The 18,468-nt window shown below is 38.6% G+C and overlaps 1 protein-coding gene and 1 non-coding gene across 3 annotated transcripts in view; one reads left to right on the top strand and one right to left on the bottom strand.

The window, feature by feature from the left end:
• UNC13B (unc-13 homolog B) overlaps positions 1-18,468 on the bottom strand; it is a 208,662-nt gene that overhangs the window by 141,020 nt on the left and 49,174 nt on the right. For both annotated transcript variants that reach the window (XM_075560089.1, XM_075560090.1), the window contains exons 2-5: positions 15,186-15,215; positions 12,664-12,763; positions 6,662-6,779; positions 5,266-5,389 (exon numbers count right to left, since the gene is read on the bottom strand). In XM_075560089.1, coding sequence (XP_075416204.1) covers positions 5,266-5,389; positions 6,662-6,779; positions 12,664-12,763; positions 15,186-15,215 — 372 coding nt within the window. The remainder of the gene's footprint in view (positions 1-5,265; positions 5,390-6,661; positions 6,780-12,663; positions 12,764-15,185; positions 15,216-18,468) is intronic.
• LOC142460549 (small nucleolar RNA SNORA44) lies at positions 17,452-17,581 on the top strand. The gene has a single exon (XR_012786733.1). It is a non-coding gene; the product is annotated as a small nucleolar RNA SNORA44 (small nucleolar RNA).

Below are 18,468 nucleotides of genomic sequence, written 5' to 3'. Positions count from 1 at the left end.
TCCTGTAGTAATGTTTTGTTGCTTTCTTTGCAAAAGATTTTATTTTTCTGGTTAGATTTATTCCCAAGTATTTCATCTTTTAGATGGTTACTGTAAATGGTACTGTGTTCTTGATTTCCGACACCCAGTTCTTTTTGTTACCATACAGGAATGTGATTAATTTATTTAATTTAATTAATTTACTTATTTTTCGTATGTTGATCATGTATCCCACCACTTAACCAAATCTTTCGATTAGTTTAAACAAACCTCTTGCTAAGTCTTTGGGGTTTCTACATATAGAATCACTTGATAGATATTCTTGAAGGACTCCAGGTGATCACAGGGGCTTATAATGAGGAAGTTTTTAGAAAATGGAAAGCTGCATGAGGGAAGAAAAGCCAGGAAAGGTGTGTCAAGGAATATTTTCCATCACAACAATGCACCTGCTCATTCTTTGAGGGTAGCAAGGGTTGTCCTATGAGAATTCTGTTAAGAAACCTTACTTTACCTCCATCTACCCTAAAAATATTGCCTCTTCAGATTTCTCTTTGTTCCCCAGATAATATTTAATGGGAACACAGCTTGAGTCCTTTGAGGTATTAAAACTGCCATTTTGACATGTATAAATTGAAGAGTGTAAAATTCTTTGGGAAGGATGAGAGATAGAAACACTACCTTCGAGCAAGGGTTGGGGGGTGGGAGGCAGGGGCAGCCAATGAAGCTCAGCCCGGGCGGTGACTTGGGCGGTGACTTTGGCGGTGCCATGAAAGCGGGCAGCAGCAGAGATTGAAGTAAGTGAATTTCAGATACAACTCAACCTTGATAGAGGGCTTTTTAAAAATCAAAAGTTAAAAATAAATAAATAAAAATCAAAAGTTGAGTCAGTGCATAAGAGCAAATGACTGCTGCTGACCGACCGTTCAGAGACTTACAGGTGCTTGCCTGCATTGCAATAAAGGACTCATTTATTGAGCAAGACTTATATTTGTCTCTTTGTTTTGGAGAGCTTAATAAACTGTTATTACAGTTTCTGTACTGACTTTCAAAAGTTTTGAAGTTTGAAAGAGACATCTTTAAAATTAACACAGCATGAGCACGGCCAGAACAGAGAACCCTGTTATAATGGGTCTATCCAGTCAAAATGGTCAGCTGGGTGGCCCTGTGAAGCCCAGCGGTGGCCGTGGCAGAGGGGGAACAGAGACACAGCAACAGATCAAGCAGCTGAAAAACACCAACACAATCAAGAATAGCACTCAACAGCAAGGAGCGTATGACCACCGCTATTAAGCCTGGTGATGACTGGAAAGACTTTAACACTCCCTCCAAAGGCTCTAAGAATGAAAATGTCGGAAAATGACCTCCACAAAAGGAAATGAGTTTGAAGGTTAGTGTTTGAAACGGTTGTTACTGATGGGAATTTTTGAAATGGGCTGGGGAAAACCATCTCCTATTCAGGAGGAGAGTATTCCCATCGCTTTATTTGGTAGGGATATCTTAGCTAGAGTAAAAAATGGAACAGGCAAGAGTGGTGCCTACCTCATTCCCTTACTTGAATGGCTAGACCTGAAGGACAATATACAAGCAATGGTGATTGTTTCCACTAGAGAACTTGCTCTACAGGTCAGTCAAATTTGCATCCAGGTCAGCAAGCACATGGGCGGGGCCAAAGTGATGGCAAGGACAAGAGGACCAATTTACGTGATGACACATTCGGCTGCTTCATTTCGTGTCTTTTGTGAGATGGTGGATGATTTTGTGGATTATTGGCGCACATATGGGATAATGTTGGACTTCTGAGCTTGGGCAGTTATGGGTCAGTCCAGGATGAAGCTGCCTTAGCCAGTTAACTGCTTTTATCTCCAAGTCTCACTTCCTGCAAGGTATCTCTGAGCAGAAGACCCTTGGACCTACTGTGATACAGCCTTGGGTGCTGGACAGCCATGTGGAGACATCCACCAATCCTCAGTTGATTTCCCGTTCACTGACTAGGCTTTCTCCATGCAGTTGGCTTCATTTAGTCTCTTTTGAGAGATTGTGGAAGTCTTTGTGGATTATTGGCACACACATGGGATAATGTTGGACTTGTGAACTTGGGCAACTATGGATAAGGATGTTTTCTTGATGTGCACTTTACATTTATATATTAACTCTTTTATACACACACACACACACACACACACACAAAAGAGAAACACTATCTTCCAAAGTGCATAGCCTAGGTGGAGGATATATCAAAAAGCAAAATGCCTTCAAGTTTTGATATTTTTGTTTAATAAGGATTTCCTATGTTTTCATAGCAACACATTTTTAACTTACCATCACATAATTATGAAAAACATCAAATATCAAAGAATATGTGGAATATACTACTACTTTTGTGTTTTTAAAAGAGGATAGGGTATATGCCTAGATTCAAAGACTGACTCTGCAAAGACAGACAAGAAAGTATTAATAGTCACAGTTTCTAAGGCGGAAACTGGTTTATATGGGGAAGCTGATTTTCACTCTATCTCTTTCTGTGTACTGCTTCATCCTTCAGAAAACTAGTTTTAAGGAGGAAAAATAAAATTACAAGGTGTTTACTACAGTACTGTTTATAAAATTTTGATGAAAATATATGATAAAAGGAATAATTTAACATATTGTCCTTCAAATTAAAAGTACAGGCTCTGCAGCCCAGACATCAAGTTTAAATAGACTTCTACCACTTACTTGCCACATGGCCTCGTGTTCCAGTCTCCTCAACTCTAGAATGAAAATAGTTGGGTCCATTTCAAAAGATTGAAATGAGGGATAAGTGAGAAAACATACTTAAATGTTTAATGACATGTTATGGGCACACAGTAACTACCCACTACATTTTAAATTTATCATTATTTGTTCATGAAATCAACCACTGAAAATGCTATCTGAATGCAACCACTGAAACTTTTATTTTATAACCATGAAAGTACTTATTAAATATAAAGCTAAAAATGTATGCAGAGTGCATTGAATAGATGAAAAAAATAAAAGAAATATAAACCTACTGTTGATTTCAACTCCTAGCAATTCTGTAAGGCGAAGTAGAACTGTTCCTTAGAGTTCCTGAAACTGCGAATGTCTTCGAGGGCAGAACCTCATCTTTCTCCCATGGACTGGCTGATGGGTTTGAACCACAAACCTTGTAGCTTAACAGGCCAACTCTTAACCTGTTGGTTAAGTATGTTTTGAGATAGTGAAGTAGTAGGGCTCCTATTAGAAACAGGGCTCCTAAAACAAATATACTAAGATGTAAAAATTATTCACTTGCTCCAGTTAGTGAGATGAGAATTTTTATTTCCCTTTTGCTCATTTATATTTTCTGAAGTTTCAAATACTAGAATGCTTTAAAAAGTTCATTGAAATATGAAATAGAATTTTTCAACAAACTTTTGAAGCCCCCTCATGTTAAAAAATATAGATAATTTTAATGGTGATATATAATTTAATATTGTCACAGGTTTCTGAATTACCCAAAAGGAAACTCCTTTGCCAAAATGTGTTTTATTGCCAAACAAAATGTAGCATGCTGTAAGCTAAAAGTCTCCCTTTAGAAGGACCCTCCCTGTATTGTTTCTAAAGACTATATTCCAAATGTGGTTATTAAGTTTAGAGCACACACATGACTCACATCAACTAAAAACTAACTTGACTGAGATTTTGCCTAAGTATTTGAAAAACATTAAGCATCTATTATGTGCCAAGCAAAATACTGGAGACTCCAAGATAAACAAAAGAAGTGTCCTCAAGAAACTCAAATCTAAGATAGAAATGTATGCTGCTACCCATGACACAATAAAACTGCTGCTTTACTGAAGTAGAGAAACGTTTATTTTAAAATGTAGTTAATTATTCATTAGAGCATTATGTAATAACTCAAAATCTGGAGATAATTTAACATGTCTGTCAATAAAAAATTGCTTCAATAAATTATAGTACCGGCAGTTATTCGGCTGAGTTAGAATTCAAAGTAGAATATGAGGAAATGCACAAAACATGTTGTTGCTGTTAGGTTTTGATTCACAGCCACCCTGTGTAGAACAAAATGAAATACTGCCTCGTTCTGCACGATTCTCCCAATTGTAGGTATGTTTGAGCCCGTTGTTGCACCCACCATGTCACTCCAAGCTCGTTGAAGATGTACCTTTTGGTGCTGACCCTTTACCTTACCAGCCACAATGACTTTTTCCAGGTTCTAGTCTTTCGTGGTAATGTATCCACAAAGTGAAAAAGACAGTCTTGGCATCCTTGCTTCTAAGGAGCATTCAGGCTACATTTCTTTCAACACTGATTTCTTTTCTTTTTTTTTCAACGCTTATTTCTTTGTCTTCTGACAGGTCACAGTATTATCAGTATTCTTCACCAACACCATAATTCAAATGTATTGATTTTTCTTTGGCCTTTCTTATTCATTGCCCAAGATTTGTATATGTAATGTAATTTATAAAATAGTACATATCATAACATATGTAATATACAGAACTGAACTAATTTTATCAAAGTAAATTTCTGGAAAATTTACAAATCAAGGCAGAAGAAAGTTCATAGCGATTTGCCTCTAGGAAATACAAAGGAGGTTAAAGGAAGGAGAAAAACTTTTAACTTTTCATTAACAGATATTTCCATTTGAGTTTTTATCATAACCATTATCTTTGTAATGTTTTAAAGTTACTTCTTACATTACCACTCTATTTATCATTGCTACTTTGATGTTTACATTGCCAAATCATAAGATACAGACTTCAAGATAACAACTAGCATAACATTTTAGTAAAAATAAATCACTGATGTTCTCTGACAAGCAAACATTTTCATAAATTATAATATATAGTCCTAGGAAATTAAATGACTTAAATAAAATGCCTTCAGTGCAGAGTCTTTAACCACATCTATTTTTTTTTGTTTGAGCCCTTGGTATCAGCTCTTCATGAGAGTTGAAAATCTCATCTTTCTCCCTGGAAGCGGCCGGTGGTTTCAAATAGCTGACCCTGTGGTTAGCAGTCCGATGTGCAACCACCAAGCCACCAGGGCTCTTTAACCACATCTAATAAATAAATAGTTACCAGACATTCCAGAGTTCACTTTGAACCATGTCTGGGGTCCGGCATTATGGGGATTAGAGTGGACAAAGGCAGAGGCCCTCAAGAGAGATGGCCAAGGAACAAAATAAGCATTAGAGAAAACAGATTATTTTAAACAAGATGGTAAAAAGGGTTCAATTTTTCTAAAAGAAAAGAAAAAAGTCCAATTAAATAGACTCACCAAAAGGCAGTTCAAACCTTGTATCCAGCAGAATTTTATGGGGAGTTGGGTTTTTAGTTCCACAGATCTCATCATCTTTCATTAATGTCTCTGCTTCCAAAGTAGACCACTCCCCAGGCCCTTCCTAGAAAACAGAGATCTAAGATTAATCTTTATTCTTTCATCTCCTGGCTTAACAGGGAGGTGCTTTTCTCTGAGGTACCTTGTTGGTGGGCCTTTCATGTCCTGATGAGGCAAACATACTACTGTAGCCAACACACCACTGTCACTGCCGGCCTTATCCAGATTCATTTCTCCCTCTCTGGTGGGGAGAGCAGCTTCTAGAGTGCTCATCTCTCTGCAGGCCCACTGCACCTAGACTATCCAAAGTACCAAACTCAAAAACTAAACATCTCCATAGATCAGTTTTAATATGCATAATTCTTATTTATTGTGTCACTTAATTGCCAGTTCTTCTAACAAGTAAAGAGCTACCAAAATTGATGGTTATACAGAACCCAACTGGGTCCTCAATATCCATCTGTCTCAGGGAGTAGAATTAGGTGGAACTAAAAGGATTGAACAAAATGGAATAAAGAAAATTCTACTTTAATATATATGAAAACCCAAAAGAAATATAGCAGAATCTGTCCAGATCCGAAGTTGCTATGTGTCATAATATCATTTCTGATCCACAATGACCCTCTACGACAGAGTAGAGCTAACCCGCCTGGCTTCCTGTGCTGTAATCGTCACAGGAGCAGAGCCCCAGATCTTTCCTCCCACACAGCTGTCACTGGGCTTGAACAGCCAACTGGTCAGTTACTAACCAAGGGCTCACCCATTATGCCACCAGCGCAAAATTTGGAAAATTGAACTGTGGGCATTCATTTCTGGAAATAATCTATATATGCAGAGTATGTCAATACCAAATGCCAAGCCTGGAAGAAGGCCTAAATCCAGTTCCCTGGGAATTGGTGAGTTTTAGAAACAAAGCAGGGAACAAGACCTAATGTCCTGGCTAAGGAAGTCTGACAGAACTTCCCCCTCCCCAGGGCAGTGAGTTAGGGAGGGATGTAGAAACGACAAGTACAGAACATGACATACATACACACACAGAGAAACACACACTGGGTGTCTCTCTCTCTCTAACACACACACACAGAAGGGGCAATCTACTTGGTTAGACTGAAGATGTTCTCTGATTCCTCTGTGCCTCAGTCACAGTGCTATCGATGACCTGACTTAAACAGAATCCCCTGAGCCTCTGGGTGAGGACTGGGCTGGATGCACACTCTTCTAATTAGAAAGAACACAGAACATCTGAGAGATGTGGATGAATACTAGCTGTAGTCAAACTCCGGTGAACCAGCCAGGGCTAGAACCATACCTCCAAACAGGAAAAGCATGGACTGACCTCATCTGACTGACGAATAGTCTTCAGCGCAATCCACACAGTCCCCACCATGGTGTCCCAGATCAGTCCTTTGTTCCACACCTCCACACTTAGACCCAGGTCCAGGCGACTAATCTCACTAAGGAAAGAAGAAAATCTTTTGAAGAAAACCAGATAATATGAAAGAAGCAGTTACATTTCCTGTTTTACTAAACCTTGAATATTTTCTCACCGGAATCTTATCATCAAGGAAAATCAAAACATCCCAGAAGGCTGCAACTTTGAGGTTACTAGAAACCTGTATAAAGCATCCATTAAAAAGTGCCTTTGTCCAACAAAGGTACAAATGTGCTTGACACAATGGATGGATGGAAGGATGGATTGTGATAAGAGTTGCACAAGCCCCCCAATAAAATGATTTTTTTTAATTGCTTTTGTCAGTCTGGTCCCTCCCTCCTCTTCGGAGATACAATCATGGTTGTACTGATGCAGTATCACAAGGAATAAAGTCGAGCAAATCAAGCCTGACAGTAATGAGCATTTCCGCCAGGCTTGCCTGTCTAAAATCTGAACCCTTCATGAACAATTTTCTGTGCTTTATTGCTAATTCTGATACGGTCCCAACCTTTATCTATTGACTGTATATAAGAAACATTTGGGAAATGAGTAGTTCTAGTCATAAGATTTATGAAAGGGAATTCAAGAAAAATACAATGGTTCTTGGAGAACATATCCCTTTGCGGGAACATGCAGTGAGAACTCAGTGAGGGATACTAGAGAATGTGCAGGTGACAGCACACTGGAAGACCCATTAGTCATTATCAGTTGAAGTAGGCACTATCACCCAGGAACAAAATAAGTATCACAGACTAGTGATAAGCACCAGGGTTATTTATTGCAATCATAAACAAATTATTATCTTAATGATGTAATCATAACTGAAACAAATTGTTTGATGTCATCCATAAAGAGCCAAATAACCACTTAGCAAAACCAGTACCACATAAGGCACGACAACTGCTTGGCAGGGTTAAAACAGATATTATGTCTTTTTTTTTTTTTAATAAATCATTTTATTGGGAGTTCCTCTTACAGCTCTTACAGCAATACCTGTATCAATTGTATCAAGCACATTTGTACATATGTTGCCATCATTTCCAAAACATTTTTTCTCTACATGGTATCAAAGCTTTGGTATCAAAGGCTTTTTTCCACCTCCCTCTCCTAACCCTCCCACCCTCATGAGCCTTTGGTAATTAATAAATTATTTTAATTTTCATATTTTATACCATCCACTGTCTCCCTTCACGCGTGTTTCTGTTGTTCGTACTCCCCCCCCTGGGGGTGTACATCAATCATTGCGATCAGTTTCCTCTTTTGCTCCATTCTCCACCTACCCTCATGGTATTACTATTCTCATTACTGGTCCTGGGGGTTTATCTGCCATGGTTTCTATCTGTCGAGAGCTCTTATCTGTACCAGCTCTGGTCTAGCTAGATTTGAAAGGTAGAACTGGGGTCATGATAGTAGGAGAGGGGGGAAGCATTAAAGATCGAGAGGAGTGTTATATATTTTGTTGGTGCTTACTAAACCCTGGTTGGCTCATGATCCTTCTATGAGGACATATCCAATTGTCTACAGATGGACTGTGGGTCTCCATCCCAACACCCCTCATTTGCATTGAAATAATTTCTTTTGGGTCTTCTGATATCTGATACCTGATCCCATAGACATCTCGTAATCACAAGGGTTGGTGTTCTTCTTCCATATGGGTTTTGTTACTTCCCTGCTAGATGGCTGCTTGGTTTAACTTCAAGCCTTTAAGGCCCCAGACACTATATCTTTTAATAGCCTGGCAATATCAGCTTTGTTTACCATATTTGCTGATGAACTCATTTTGTCTTCAATGATCATGTCGGGAAGATGAACATCACAGAATGCCAGGTTATTAGAACAAAGTATTCTTGCATTGAAGGAAGACTTGAGTAGGCGACCAGTGTCCATCTGCTACATTGATACTTGACAAATAAATATATGTACATAGACCTATATCCCTATCGTTATATATTAATATATTTACCTATGTACATGCCTATGTTTATACCTCTATAAATGTCTTTTGACTCCTAGTTCTTTCCTCTGTTTCCTTTTACTCTCCTCCTGTCCCACTACCATGTTCAACCTTGATTCAGCTCTTCGTACTTCCTCTCAGCTACACTGCACTTGATGAAACCCCAAGAGGCATTCTATGCCCAACTCACCATCGATTTTTGATCTCTATTATTCACATTGTTATATCTTAAGATGAAACATACAAATGCTTATTATTAATGCTAAATGCTTCCTCCTGGACGTTCTAATTGAAATACAAGGTTACTGAACCAGATATGTTAGAAAAGGGAAATGTAAAAAGTCAATTTCTGCAGCAACAGAAAAAGGAGAAAGGCATATTCAGGAAAAGTGAAAACTTTCATCACATGTAGAAATTTAAACTTCATGCTTTAGAAAAACTTGGCTTCTGCTATATTATTAAATGGTCTACTGTATTATTAAATGTTCTCAGATTCACAAATTTTGGGTGTGAAAGTATAACCATTTATGTCCAATATATTAAAACCAAATGAAGGAAAGAAAATTTGCCTGTTTATATAAATAAAATAGAGCACAGAATACACTAATGGGGTCATCCATTTAATTGATACATATGGCTAATAGATATGACTGTACTTGGGGGGGGGGAGCCACAACAATTAAGACTTAGTTCTTGTCTCTAAAATCTTCCAAACTACCTGAGGAGCTATTCAGAGCCACAAAGAAGGCAACCCAGCCAGTCACTAAGTCACTGTGGTCATAGTAGGGAAACTAATCTTTCTTTCACATGTTTCAGTCTAATTAATCAATGTGCCATGGGAGATGTACAAAACAATACCCACAAATCTTTCTAAAGTGTTATTCCTTTGAATCTGAGAAAGAAATATTCCCAAAGCAACTCCTAAATAGCATTATAAGATAATACACAAAGTAGCTAGTGGCCTTTGACAGCTTGACCTGGACGGCTAAGTAGTGGCATAGGAAGAGACAGTGTGATTCATTCACAGCTGGTTTTTGTGTAAAGAGGGGCATGAGTGGGCTCACTCTCATGTCACCCTAACGGAGAACGAAGCTTAGCATGGTGGGAGAGAGGCAAGCAGAGAAGCACATGACACCTTTGGGTTCTTGCTTCAAGAACTCCAGTTCTCTCTTGGCGTCTATCTCTGTTCATTCCTTCTTGCCCCTTGGTCCTTAAACACTGGTCCTCAGAGGTTATAACCTGGGTCCCTTTCTTACCCCACAAATTCTTTCCTACACTTGCTCATCAAGACCTATGGTCTCAACTGACTGAAATATTTCTCTAACCCAGACTTCATCCTGGAGTGCCTAGCTTAACGGTCCCATATTCTGTACCTCTCTTCCAATCTTTCTCGTATATGATCTTGCCCATCACTGAACTTACTAACCTCTATCCCCATGAGTATCACACTATACCCACTCAATCGTCTAAGACAAAATTGTTATTCTTAATTTCTTCTATTCATATGGTCTCTCTATCCCCACTGCTATTATCTTATCCCAAGCTCTCATATGCTTACCCTTAACTATTAGAATAGTTTCCTAAATACTATCTAATATAATAAGAACTAAGAAACTTAAAATGCTTTCCCACAAAAATGGCAATCATTCCCACCTCTTTCTAAGCTGCACTATAAAACGTGAAGAGTAATTGCACATACATGTTGTCACTCAACCCTTTCTGCAAATGTAACCTTGTAAGTACTGTAAGTATCTGTACAGTAAATCTGTACAGATAAAGAAAATGGCACCCAGAAAAACGAAATGATTTGTCTAGTATGTCAAAATGAGCTTATAGGCTTATTTCCTCTATTCTAAAGCAGGAAAAATAACAAAAAATAAAAAAATTCTAAAGGAAATAAAAAGCTGTCAAGATAGCCTCTACAAGCTAGGAGTCAAAGGGCATTTATGAAGGTCTAGACAAAGACATGTACATGCAAATATATATAGGAGGATGGAGAAATAGATCGATGTGTCTATATTTATACGTTAAGTATTAAGGTAGCGGAAGGACCTTGGGCCTCTACTCAAACACTCCCTCAATGCATGAATACTTTCTTTTATTAAATTGGAACTCTATAATGCTCACTCTCCCGACACAACGGCTGGAGTCAAAGTGGGTGAACAAGTAAATGTGGTGAAGAAAGCTGATGGTGCCCGGCTATCAAAAGAGATAGTGACTGGGGTCTTAAAGGCTTGAAGATAAACAAGCGGCCATCTAGCTCAGAAGCAACAAAGTCCACATGGAAGAACACACCAGCCTGTGTGATCGAGTGGTCCCGAAGGGATCAGTTATCAGGCATCAAAGAACAAAAAAATCATATCATTGGCTGCACACCTCCATGATAGGATCGCTGAAGACAAATGGGTGCATAAGCAAATGTGGTGAAGAAAGCTGATGTTGCCCGGCTGTCAAAAGAGATAGTGTCTGGGGTCTTAAAGGCTTGAAGGTGAACAAGCGGCCATCTAGCTCAGAAGCAAAAAAGCCCACATGGAAGAAGCACACTGGCCAGTGCGATCACGAGGTGCCAAAGGGACCAGGTATAAAGGCATCATGAAAAAAAAAAAAAAGATGTATGTGTGTATATGTATATATATGTGTGTGTGTATATATATGTGTGTGTGTGTGTGTGTGTGTGTATATATATATATATATACCATATTGAATGAAGGGGGAAGTGCAGAGTGGAGACCCAAGGCCCAAGTGTCGGCCAATGGAGATCCCCTCATAGAGGGGTTTAGGAGAGGAGATGGGTCAATCAGGGTGCGAGGTAGTACCGATGAAGAGCACAGCTTTCCCCCAGATCCTGGATGCTTCCTCCCCCCAACTACCATGATCCGAATTCTACCTTGCAGGGCTGGATAGGGCAGAGGTTGTACACTGGTGCATATGGGGGCTGGAGGCACAGGGAATCCAGGGTGGATGATACCTTCAGGACCAGGGGTGTGAGGGGTGATGCTGGGAGAGCGGAGGGCGAGTGGGTTGGAAAGGGGGAACTGATTACAGGGGTCCACGTGTGACCTCCTCACTGGGAGAGGGACGGCAGAGAAGGGGAGGGGGGAGACTCTGGATAGGGCAAGATATGACAAAATAACAATGTATAAATTACCAAGGGCACGTTGGGAAGGGGGAGCAGGGCGGGAGAGGGGAAAAAAAGAGGACTTGATGCAAAGGGCTTAAGTGGAGAGCGAATGCTTTGAGAATGATTGGGGCGGGGAATGTATGGATGTGCTTTATACAATTGATGTATGTATGTGTATGGATTGTGATAAGAGTTGTGTGAGTCCCTAATAAAATGTAAAAAAAGAAACACAGAAAAAAAAGATAGCCTCTACAATCACAGTAGACTAACTTTGTGTCTAAAAAACTAATCTTGTTTTCTCATTTTTATTAATTAAGTGTACAACATTAAACTTTCTAAGACAAAAACATTGTAAGAATTCTTCTTTTCTAAAGCAGATGACTTAGGTACATAAAACATACTCTCAGTCATACACACAAACACTCTCCTTCAAAGAATCTACTTAGAATTGAAGAACATACAGCTATATTTAATATCAGGCTAAATATGATATTGTATATCCTGTTTCTAACCATTGGAAAATATTACTACAGAGTCCTCTTCAACTACATGAATTGAGAGTTTACTTGCATTCATGATTCATTTCTAAGACCAGATTACAAAACCACAAGAAAACAAAATTGCAACCATATTTCACCTACCACACCCTTTATTTGTTCATGTAACCTGTGGTTTTCAAAACCCAGATTTAACAATGTTAACATAACCAAGAAATCTTACACATACACAAAATCAGGAGCTTCTACTGGCTGGGTCCACCCTGGTCATCTTGGAAAGAGGATGGAATGTGCCGGCATGCTGCTGCTACTGCTGCTGCGGCACAGTACTTACAACATGAAATCCTGCTCCCAGCATGGCTGATCCCCTCGAACGGCTACAGTGGTGCTCTTCACATTCTGCACTTTCAGCGTCACATACGTATTAAATTTATCTTTTGAAAAATGCAAAACAAAGATATAATATTAGTGCTTAGGTTGTTACCCAAATCTCACAAAGTACTCAGAATGAAGGGATACCTAAAAGAAAGTGACACAGGTGGAAGGTAAAAAAAATTATATACTGTACAGTACCATTCTAGGCATAGTAGTTGTAAAATATATGAAAACATGTACTATCCTAGTCTAAGGCAATCTAGTACAATATTTTTCAAATTACTGTAAGAACTACATATTCTATTTGACCTAGTAGATACACATACCCCCTTGCAAACATGAGTATAAACTAAAGTAAAAATTCCATGATATAACACAGACAGTACATTGATATTTCTTATTCTAATTTATATATAACTGAGACCTCCTAAAAGTGAAATATTTATGTTCATCAAAAGAGCAGGTCTGGGAAAACATTGTGGCAATGACACAGCAAATGAGACCTCATTCCTAAATTGTATGGAAACTCCAGTGTTGCAACAACAAGAGGACAACCTCTCTCATTTTAAAATGAGTGAAGGGCAATGACACACACTTCACCACAAAAGACAATCAGATAACTAACAAGCACATTAAAAGATGCTGTGATAATTAGCCATTACAAAACTGTAAGTCAAAACGACCATCTCACCCTGGTAATAATGACACTGATCAAAAAGGAAAAGAACTGATGAGGTAGTGGGGAGACTGGCGCTGAAGGGACCGTAAAATGGTACATCACTATAGAAAGCAGCGTGGCACTTTCTTAAAAACTAGAAACAGAAATATCACACAATCCAGCAATCCATCCCTGGTATATAGCCCATAGAAACAAAAACTATGACTCAAAAAGACATATGGATACCCATGCTCACTGCAGCATTATTCATAATAGTGACAAGATGGAAATTAGCTAGTAGAGATGTGCTAATTCTGGTGCAGGGAAAGGCAATACACAAGATGGAGGAAGTTAGCACAACATGACCCCAAGTGGCAAAGGAAGACACACAAAAATAAAGGATGGTGGTAAATACTATAACCTGCACAACCCAGCAAAAATATAAATAAGTAAATAAATAGAAACATATATGATCCTGCAATAATAAACAATATTTAGGAGAAGATACCTAAGCAGATGTGTGTGTTAAACAGCTGTGGAAAGTTGTACATGATGACACCTGAATTGTGGATTTTTCTACATGCATATTTGTGTGTGTTACATGTATGTTCATACATGCAGTAGAACACATAGGGGTCACCGCTTTGGAAACTTCTTGAGACTTAACCAACTACCTCATGGGGCTAAGCTACTGAGCTTGAAGGTGAAGGGCCATCATCTCAGAGGACAGCGAGATCAATTGGTAAAACATAAAATACATTAAAATCATGTTCTGCTGCTTAGTATGCTGAGTATTATCTGAGGTCTTACAATCTAGCAAGCAGCAATCTATAGTACAAGTACTGGTCTCTTTCGGCCTGAAAAAAAAGAGAGTGAAAAAAATAAAGACTAGAAGAAGTAATTAAAGAACGAATGGCCCATATCAACCCCTGCCTCCTTTAGACAGAAAGCAAAGAACTAGATGGTGTCCATCTACTGCTGCGACCAACTATTCTGACTATGGACACGACTGAAGGTCTTGGTTAGAATAAGAAAGAAATATAGAACAAAACTTAAAATGTATTGAAAAGACAAACTTACTGATCATATAGACTAGACATACCCCTGGGGCTACTGCTCTAAGTCACCCTTTCAGTGAGAAACTAAACCCACTTCAGGAGACCACCTCTCAATCAAATAATAGACTGGCCTGAAAAATAAATACTAATGCCCATGAGGAATGTACTCCTTACAACAATCAATATCATAAGACCAAAAGAGCAACATTTACCCAAAAATAAAGGTGAAAGGTAGAGAGGGGCTGAGAAACCTGACAATTAGAAGAAATGTGTAACCCAAGGTAGACATGAGGAAAGCGCTGATACACTGCAGAGATTACAACCAATGTCACAGAACAATCTGTGTATAAATTATTAAATAGAATATTTGCTATGTAAACTTTCACCTAATGTATAATAAAATATTCAAAAAAGATGTGTGGCATAATCTATTTGTTTACACATATGTATACACAGAAAAGTCTAAAAAGATAAATAAGAATCTCTAAATAATTACTTAGAAGGAATGGAATTGAGTTGGCCAAGAATTAAGGTTTTTAACTTTTATACTATATAAATATGCATAATTATTTAATGTTGTACAACAGCAATGACTTTCTTTATAATAAAAAAACCTGATAAACAAGTTAATTTGATGAATTGATTTAATGGGTAAATCTAATATATTTCATTATTAATTTAAATAAAATCAATAAAATTTGAAAGAGTGTTTTAAATCACAGCAAGTTGGGGAGTACGGACATAAGAGCAAAAGGTTGGCCTTACCTGGTGAACCCTGGAGTTTGGCTCTTTTAACTGCAAAGGAAATTAAAAAAAGGACACCATGAAAAATGTTTGCAAATAGATTACTTAATCAACTTTTCTGAGCACCTACTATGTGCCAGTGTTAGAATTTAGGACACAATTTTTAAATCTAAACCTTCATAGCGGAAAAGAAACCAGGACTTCCAATGAAAGCTCATTAAATCTTAAAAGTCATCCAATCTAATCTCACACACAACACAGCAATCGCTCTTGCAGTCTCCTGAAAAGGACAGGTATGAAGGGTTAAACTGCACCTGTGGCAGGCAACCAACCAGTTTAATGTTTGAACTCTTGCTAAGAGTTCGAGTTACAAGTGTTCTTTATTGAAAACTTTGGAAAATCACTCCATTCCATTCATGCCAAAAGAAGTGCCTGGTGGACCAGATTTAGACAAAAGTTTTAAAGTAAGAATGAGCATCAACTCCTTTTTTGAAAAGAATCAGCAGATATTAAGAGGGGCTCCTGGCTAAGTGATCATAAGCACACTATTGTTTCCAAAGAGCCAGTGAGTGGTAAACTGTATAGGCAAGCATCACACACAGGGGACTATGTCTGACCAGCTAGCTCTTGGGAAAATGCTCAGGTCAAAGATCACATATCCAGGAAAACAATTAAATTTCAGAAAGCACCAAATAACTCCTACAGTAAAGATTAGGGTTAAGATAAACACACACACACACACAAACAAAAAACAAAACTGAACTCACTGTTGTGAAGTCAATGTCAACTCAGAGCAACCTTATTAGAGCAGCGGTTCTCAACCTTCCTCATGTCATGACCCTTTCATACAGATCCCATGTTGTCGTGACCCCCAACCCCAACCAAAAATTATTTTCATTGCTACTTCATAACTGTTGTTTTGCTACAGTTATGAATCAGGCGACCCCCCCAAAGGGGTCGCAACCCACAGGTTGAGAACAGCTGCTGTAGGACATGGTAGAACTTCCCCCTGTGTATTTCCAAAACTAATATTTTTTCTTTCCAAGACTAATTTTTTAATAAAATCATTTTACTGGGAGCTCTTACAGATATCATAACATTCCAGAGGACTATAACTCTTTACAGAAGTAGAAAGTCCCGTCTTTCACCTGTCTGTAGAGCAACTGGTGGTATCAAACTGCTGACCTTGCAGTAGCTGCCCAACTCATAACCACTTCGCTATAAGGTCCAGGGGTGGAGGTAAAAAAGGTGCAAGGAAATGCCAAGACACAAAGCCTAACAAGAATACTTAGGGGTACAGTTCTGCCATTCTCCAATTTGCACAACTAAAATTTCATCGCGGCATGCATCAAAACTGTTTACCGCTTCCAAGAGAAGGGTCAGTCGGTACTTTTCACAGGATCCTCTCCATTTTCAGACAGCATTTACTGTTCAAATGTATTTCTTATTGACTCCAAGAAGGTCTCCTACTAGTCTGCTCTTTATAGTATCATGCAGTTCAAATCCTCTTCTCAGTCATTCTTATTTATAAACGTATACAAAATGCACCTTTCTCCCACTATGACCTAACTAAGGTGATCTTTAAAAGATTATTAAGGTTTCACAAAATCCAGGAGTGGCAATGGTGATGCCAGAAGAGTAGGGGGAAGAGGAGAGAGGAAAAGAGAAAGTGGGAACCTATCGCAATGATCGACACATAACCATACACCCCTCTACAGGGGGAAGAACAACAGAAAACATGGGGGAAGGGAGACACTGGTCGGTGTGAGAGATGAAAATAATATCAATGTACAATCTATCAGGGGGTTATGAAGGTGGCGGGTAGGGAGGAGAGCGGAAAGAGCTGATACCAAGGGCTCAGTAGAAAGTAAATGTCTAGAAGAGAATGAGGACAACATATGTACAAACATGCCTGATTCAAGCGATGTATGGATTGTGATGAGTTGTACGAACCCCCAATAAAATTATTTTTTAATTAATTATGGTTTTAAATATTATTAAGTTTTGCAATTACTAAGTGATCAATAAATATAATTTTGCTTTTATACTAGTCAAAAATAGAATGAAAACAATTGCTATTTCTTTTTAAAATTTTCAACATACAATCTACTAAGGTACTTAATTAAAGTTTATCATACATCCAAACCACCTGGAGGGCTTATTAAAACACAGGTTGCTTGGCTCCACCTCCAGTGTGATATATTCAAGAAAGTAAAGTAAGGCCTGAGAATCTGTATTTCCCATGAGTTCCCTGGTGATACTACTAGCATTTAATGGGCAAAAGTCAGAGCATGTTCCCAAGGTATGTGGCTTCTGTGGCCATCTGATCTCCAACTGCATGAAAGGTCAACGTGGAGAGACTTTGACAGCTCAGGTCAGCAAAGTATCTGCAGCTGTCACTCGCCTTTCCTATAACATTCTCCCGGATCTGGACAAGGAAGCCTCCTTCCTACCCAAGTCCAGTTTTCCATCAGCTTCCATGTATATCTGGGTAGTGAGCCAGCTTTGAAATGTGATGAAGCACAAAAGATCTAGAGTTCTGAGGATTGAAGCACTATGGGAAGAAAGAACTTCAAGCAGGCCGTTGCATACACAGCAGATATACCTAGCTCAAGTAATAAATGTACCTAACTCAAGTAATAAATAAAAAGACTTGTGGGTGGGGGGAATGGGTAAAAGTCAGGGACATTGATGAGCTTGTGACAGTGTACAGGACAGCTCCCAACAACAATGAATTATCTCACCCAAAATGTCAACCGTGCTGCCTATGAAATCATGGAATAAATATTGGGGGAAAAAAAGATACAAGCATGAAATAATGAATAAAAGATGAAGTCACAAAGAAAGGACTCCCTGGAGAAGTCAAGTCTCTTAACATAACCCTTAAAAAGAACATTACAAACGTACATCTTAAAATAAGCAATCATTTGAGATCAAAAGGGCAGCATTCTACCTGAGGACAAAGTTCAGGATTAGAAAAGGAGGAATGGAAACAGGAAACACAGGGAAGAAGTCGGGTAAGTAATATCTGTTACTTTATACAGAGAGACTGTAACCAATGACATGAAACAAGAGTGTATGGATTGTTGAACAGAAAATTGATGTGTTCTGGAAACTTTTATCCGGTTCACAAAAGAAAATGTAAAAAACGAGAACAAAGCCGGCAGTTGGGCCTTTGGTCTCAGGCCAGGATCTAAATATTCTTCTTTGGGGAATCTGTTGAGCTCAGAAACAATGACCCCTGGCATCAGGGGTTTCTGAACAAATGACTCAGACTATCTGATGCTGAGATCTAGTAGACAAG

Source organism: Tenrec ecaudatus, chromosome 10 (genome assembly GCF_050624435.1).
Source record: "Tenrec ecaudatus isolate mTenEca1 chromosome 10, mTenEca1.hap1, whole genome shotgun sequence".
Lineage (NCBI taxonomy): Eukaryota > Metazoa > Chordata > Mammalia > Afrosoricida > Tenrecidae > Tenrec > Tenrec ecaudatus.
The sequence above is the reverse complement of the archived record's forward strand: the minus strand, read 5'-3'. Positions and strand labels throughout refer to the sequence as shown.